The sequence below is a fragment of the Carettochelys insculpta genome, chromosome 17 (genome assembly GCF_033958435.1).
Source record: "Carettochelys insculpta isolate YL-2023 chromosome 17, ASM3395843v1, whole genome shotgun sequence".
Taxonomy (NCBI): domain Eukaryota; kingdom Metazoa; phylum Chordata; order Testudines; family Carettochelyidae; genus Carettochelys; species Carettochelys insculpta.
The window spans coordinates 1,038,415-1,044,485 of record NC_134153.1 but is presented as its reverse complement, the minus strand read 5'-3'; the positions used below and the strand labels follow the sequence as shown (position 1 = coordinate 1,044,485).

The window sequence follows — 6,071 nt, the reverse complement described above, 5'->3', positions numbered from 1 at the left end:
GCCCTTTAGTGGCCCTGGGCACATGGGGGATGTGCTGGGGACCGCCTGAGCCAGGCCTGTGCGGCCATCACGCTGCTGTGTCTGACTGCCCCGGTCCCGGGCTGGGCCCTGTGGCTGGACTTCACTCTTACTGCCCACTGCCCGCAGCCCCCGGGGTGGCAGATGCCTCGGGCCCGGCGATTCAGAAGGGCCCTGGGCTCCAGCTACCGCAGCGGGTGGCAGCCTGAGCCCCAGCCCCTTCCAATCGCAGCCGGAGTACCACGCGGCGAGGCTGGGCAGCACTGGGGGGTGCTGGGGGCGGTGCTGAGGGACACTGCCACACACCCCTTCTGCCCTGGGCTAGCCCAAGAGTGGGGCCCACCGCCTGTGGGCTGCCCCATGCCCTGATGTCTTTGTGCTGCAGGTGATGGCAACCCCAAGGAGAGCAGCCCCTTCATCAACAGCACCGACCTGGAAAAGGGCAAGGAGTATGATGGCAAGAACATGGCCCTCTTTGAGGTAGGGCAGGGCCGGGCGGCGGGGCTGGGCTGTGGGGTGGGGAAGGGGCCTTGGCCCTCACCTCGGCTGCTGCTCCCTGCAGGAAGAGATGGACACCAGCCCCATGGTCTCGTCCCTGCTCAGTGGCCTGGCCAACTACACCAACCTGCCGCAGGGCAGCAGAGAGCACGAGGAGGCAGAGAACAACGAGGGGGCCAAAAAGAAACCGGTGCAGGTGAGGAGCTCAGCCCCCGGCTCCGGCACGGCTGGCAGGGGAGAGGCTTTTTCCCTTGGGCGCCCGGCCCGGGGCAGTGCCAGGACAGTCGTTCACTCCTGCACATGGGTGCCAAGCTGGGGCCAGTCGCACAGACAAGGCCAAGGGCCCAGGCCAGCGACTGGGACTCGTCCTGTCCCAGCAGGGCCCAAGGGCTTTGCACTGGCTCCCTGGGTAGAGAGTGGCTGTGGCTTCCCAGTGAGGGGCCAGGCCTGAGTCAGGGTCTTCGCAGGCGGTGGGAGGTGGGGACTTGCCACGCTGTCCCGTGTGCAAGCCAGAGGCCTGTCCTGCACCGGAGCGAGCCGCCTCCATGGCATGGGCCTCAGCCTGTCTTCCAGCCCTGGCTGCAGGAGTAGGGGGGACGTGGCTCACACGCTGGCCCCAAACTCACCAGGGCTCTGCCCTGCGCCCCGGCGCACCCGACCTTCCACAGCGCCTGCTGTCTGCATCGCTGCCCCCACAGATGCCCAATGCCCATGGCCTGCCCTGGCACACACCGCCAGGGGCAGCTGCCATTGCCTGCAGCCTCCCCACCAGGGGCTTGCCGCACTGGTGGCTGTGGCCCTGGGTAGACTGTGACACAGGCAGGTACACTGTGATCTGTGGAGCTCTCCACCACGGCCGGGGCCTCGGCTGGGCAGCCCTGTATCCGGGGTTGCCAATGCCACAGCCAGGAGCAAGTTGTGCCAGTCTGTCCCTGAGCTGTCCTGCTGCCCAACGCGGCTGGCCTGTGCGCTACGGCCTCCATCCCGCCGGGAAGAGAGTGGCTCTGATCCCAAGACTGGAGGGCTGTGGGTGGGAGGGGGCGGGGAGCTCTGCAGCTGTCCCAGCAGGGAGGAGTCGGCGTTGGTGCTGCCAGAAGAGGGGCCCTGCAGTTCTGCACAGAGCGCACAGCAGCGGTTGGTGTGGCGGAGGCCTGTCTCCAGCAGGGCCGTCTTTCGCTGGCTCTCCCTGCCCCCCTCGGCCTCGGCCCATGCTGGGAGGCAGCCCTGCCCTGGCTGCTGCAGAATGCAGAAGAGGGAGCTGGCTGTCAGACCCGCCTGCTGCCCGGGAGCTGCCCTCGCCAGCTCTGCCTTCTGCTGCTTTGCTCTGCCAGGCCGTGGCTAGGCATGGAGCAAGGAGCCCTTCAACTTCTTTTGGCTTGTGACTCTCCCGCCCCCCATTTTCTCTGTGCCGTGGCTTCAGGACCTTGTCTGCCCCAGGGACGACGTCCTCAGGCCAGGCTGTCCGAGAGGCTGCCTCCCTTGTGTCTAATGGCTCTGTGCTTACCTCCCTAGGCACCACGGATGGGCACTTTCATGGGCGTGTACCTGCCCTGCCTGCAGAACATCTTTGGGGTGATCCTCTTCCTGCGCCTCACCTGGGTGGTAGGAATTGCCGGCATCATGGAGTCCTTCTGCATGGTCTTCCTTTGCTGCTCCTGCGTAAGTGCTCACGCTACCCCATTACCCTCTGTCTGTGGGTCCCATCCAGGTGGGGTTCCACAGGAGGGCAGGGCTGGGAACAGAATGGACTGGCCTGGCTCCTTTTGCTCTCCTGGCCTGCTCAGAGTTGGAGGCCCTTGGGGTGGCAGGGCTGGCTCAGAGCTGCGGGAGAACTCCAGCTCCTGTGGCTGGGTGAGGAGGCACAGGAAGAAGCTGTGCTGGCCAGAGGGAAGTAAAAAGGATGACACTGAAATATGGACGAGCAGGTGTGTGTAGCTCAGTGTGTTCTGCCCAGTGTCAGCCAGTCATAAGTGATGCCTCCAAAAAGGGAGACTTGCCCTGTATATTGGAGACAGAGAACTGTGCGAGAGCCATTACTGTGTGGGGGAAGTTCTTCCCCACCTCAGAGAACAATCAGTGCCTCTGCTGACTGTGGAAGGAACTCTCCAGCTGGACTGGTGTGCGCAGTGAGTGAATGCGGTGCGGTTGGACTGGTGTGTGCAGTGAGTGAACGCAGTGAGGTTGGACTGGTGTGCGCAGTGAGTGAATGCGGTGAGGTTGGACTGGTGTGCGCAGTGAGTGAACGCAGTGCGGTTGGACTGGTGTGCGCAGTGAGTGAACGCAGTGCGGTTGGACTGGTGTGCGCAGTGAGTGAACACAGTGAGGTTGGACTGGTGTGCGCAGTGAGTGAATGCGGTGAGGTTGGACTGGTGTGCGCAGTGAGTGAACGCAGTGATGTTGGACTGGTGTGCGCAGTGAGTGAACACAGTGAGGTTGGACTGGTGTGCGCAGTGAGTGAACGCAGTGAGGTTGGACTGGTGTGCGCAGTGAGTGAATGCGGTGCGGTTGGACTGGTGTGCGCAGTGAGTGAATGCGGTGAGGTTGGACTGGTGTGCGCAGTGAGTGAACGCAGTGAGGTTGGACTGGTGTGCGCAGTGAGTGAACGCAGTGAGGTTGGACTGGTGTGCGCAGTGAGTGAATGCGGTGCGGTTGGACTGGTGTGTGCAGTGAGTGAACTCAGTGAGGTTGGACTGGTGTGCGCAGTGAGTGAACGCAGTGAGGTTGGACTGGTGTGCGCACTGACTGAACGCAGTGAGGTTGGACTGGTGTGCGCAGTGAGTGAATGCGGTGAGGTTGGACTGGTGTGTGCAGTGAGTGAACACAGTGAGGTTGGACTGGTGTGTGCAGTGAGTGACTGCGGTGAGGTTGGACTGGTGTGTGCAGTGAGTGAACGCAGTGAGGTTGGACTGGTGTGTGCAGTGAGTGACTGCGGTGAGGTTGGACTGGTGTGTGCAGTGAGTGAACACAGTGAGGTTGGACTGGTGTGTGCAGTGAGTGAATGCGGTGAGGTTGGACTGGTGTGCACAGTGAGTGAATGCGGTGCGGTTGGACTGGTGTGTGCAGTGAGTGAACGCAGTGCGGTTGGACTGGTGTGCACAGTGAGTGAATGCGGTGAGGTTGGACTGGTGTGCGCAATGAGTGAACGCAGTGAGGTTGGACTGGTGTGTGCAGTGAGTGAACGCGGTGAGGTTGGACTGGTGTGCACAGTGAGTGAACGCGGTGAGGTTGGACTGGTGTGCGCAGTGAGTGAACGCGGTGCGGTTGGACTGGTGTGTGCAGTGAGTGAACGCAGTGAGGTTGGACTGGTGTGCGCACTGACTGAACGCGGTGCGGTTGGACTGGTGTGCGCAGTGAGTGAACGCAGTGAGGTTGGACTGGTGTGCGCAGTGAGTGAATGCGGTGCGGTTGGACTGGTGTGCGCAGTGAGTGAACGCAGTGAGGTTGGACTGGTGTGCGCAGTGAGTGAACGCAGTGAGGTTGGACTGGTGTGTGCAGTGAGTGAATGCGGTGAGGTTGGACTGGTGTGCGCACTGAGTGAACACAGTGAGGTTGGACTGGTGTGTGCAGTGAGTGAACGCAGTGAGGTTGGACTGGTGTGCACAGTGAGTGAATGCGGTGAGGTTGGACTGGTGTGCGCAGTGAGTGAATGCGGTGAGGTTGGACTGGTGTGCACAGTGAGTGAATGCGGTGAGGTTGGACTGGTGTGTGCAGTGAGTGAATGCAGTGAGGTTGGACTGGTGTGCGCAGTGAGTGAACGTGGTGAGGTTGGACTGGTGTGCTCAGTGAGTGAACGCAGTGAGGTTGGACTGGTGTGCGCAGTGAGTGAACGTGGTGAGGTTGGACTGGTGTGCGCAGTGAGTGAATGCGGTGAGGTTGGACTGGTGTGCTCAGTGAGTGAACGCAGTGAGGTTGGACTGGTGTGCACAGTGAGTGAATGCGGTGCGGTTGGACTGGTGTGTGCAGTGAGTGAACACAGTGAGGTTGGACTGGTGTGTGCAGTGAGTGAACACAGTGAGGTTGGACAGAGGTGCACAGTGAGCGAATGCGGTGCGGTTGGACTGGTGTGTGCAGTGAGTGAACACAGTGAGGTTGGACTGGTGTGCGCAGTGAGTGAATGCGGTGAGTTTGGACTGGTGTGTGTGCAGTGAGTGAACACAGTGAGGTTGGACTGGTGTGTGCAGTGAGTGAACACAGTGAGGTTGGACAGAGGTGCCTTGCTTAACAAACTAAAAAACTACTCCTCTGGGGCTAAGTCTACAGTGCCCCGTTACTGCACTGCCACTGCCTGGCTCTGGGGTGTGACCGCCCCCGCCCAGCACAGCATGTTACAGTGTTTAACTGGGCCCCCGCGCTGGGGGCACGCTCCTAGGGAACCCCAGAGCCCGTGGCTGTAGAGCCAGCCTTCCAAACGCTGCAGACAGACAGCTGCCTGGGGGCCAGATGAGAGCGGTGAACATGCCCCAGACAGACGGTGACCCATGGTCCTGCTGGGAACCCAGCCTTTGCAACCTGGAGACAGGCAGGAGTGTGCAGCCTAGGGCCCCACCGAGGGGGCAGCTATTTCCTGGGGACTTTATGTCCTGGGCTCAGAGCTGGCTATCCCAGCGCCCTGGCCTGTGGGTTCCCCGCTGCCCTAGGCAGTGCAGTTCAGGCAGTGTCTCAGCTGGGTGGCGATGGGGCCCCTGCCGCTCAGCTGGCGCCCCCCAGCCCCGCGTGCACCCCAGAGGCCAGAATAGCCGCCTGTTGAAACCCGCTGGCCTGGTGTGTGCCACCCAGCATGGCAGTTTGCCTTCACCCCGGCAAGGGGCAGCCGGCGCCAGGGAGGCCATGCAGGCGCAATGAGGGTCCAGCTGCACTTCAGATGCTGCGTTGGCGGCTGCACCGCGGTGGGATTTAATGAGGCTGCTCCGAGCCGCTGGGCGAGAGCTGCCCCCGGGGACTGCTAATTTGCCTCCCCGAGGCAGCAGCTGCCCACGTGGCAGGTTGGGACTGTACACCCCTACTCGGTGGGGTGAAGTGCTCACGTCTCGGGGCGACGGTTTTGTGGACAGAGCCATGTGGTGCCGGCCAGACCTCCGTGCGTGGCACCACTGGCAGTGCCGGAGTGACAAAGGGGGCATCGTGGGGTTTGAGTCCCCCGGTTAGGCTGATGCCCTGCAGTGACCCCACGTGTGTGCCTCAGTTTCCCTAGGCGCAGCATGAGTGCACAGTGGCGAGGGGAGTTTCAGTGTGATGACTCCTCACAGGTACTCAGTGGCTGTGCTCTTGTAACGCAGGCAACCAGGTGACAACATGCCTCATGCCCTGCTGGAAACAGGACAAAGGCGGGAGGGGCCTGGCTGGTTTGACTGGGAGCTGGGCAGCTGGGGAGTGGGGCAGTCTGGTCTGGCTGCAGAGGGAGGCAGGGGGCCAGGGCCTGGCTCTGTCCCCCTCTGGGCCCCTCTCCCCAGGAGGGACTGTACTGACAGCGTCTGGTTTCTCTTCTACGCTGTGTCCCTGTTGTCGATTAAACCTTCTGTTCTCCCTGCTGAATGAGAGTCACATCTGGCTGTGGG

At 61.9% G+C, this 6,071-nt stretch overlaps 1 protein-coding gene across 2 annotated transcripts in view; it reads left to right on the top strand.

Annotated features, from left to right (window-relative positions):
• The first annotated feature begins 468 nt into the window (after positions 1–468).
• The window catches only part of SLC12A5 (solute carrier family 12 member 5), a 77,884-nt gene continuing 72,281 nt past the window's right edge, over positions 469–6,071 (top strand). For both annotated transcript variants that reach the window (XM_075011343.1, XM_075011342.1), the window contains exons 1-3: positions 469–498; positions 581–712; positions 2,029–2,175. In XM_075011343.1, the coding sequence (XP_074867444.1) occupies positions 484–498; positions 581–712; positions 2,029–2,175 (294 nt within the window). In that variant the 5' untranslated portion in view covers positions 469–483. The remainder of the gene's footprint in view (positions 499–580; positions 713–2,028; positions 2,176–6,071) is intronic.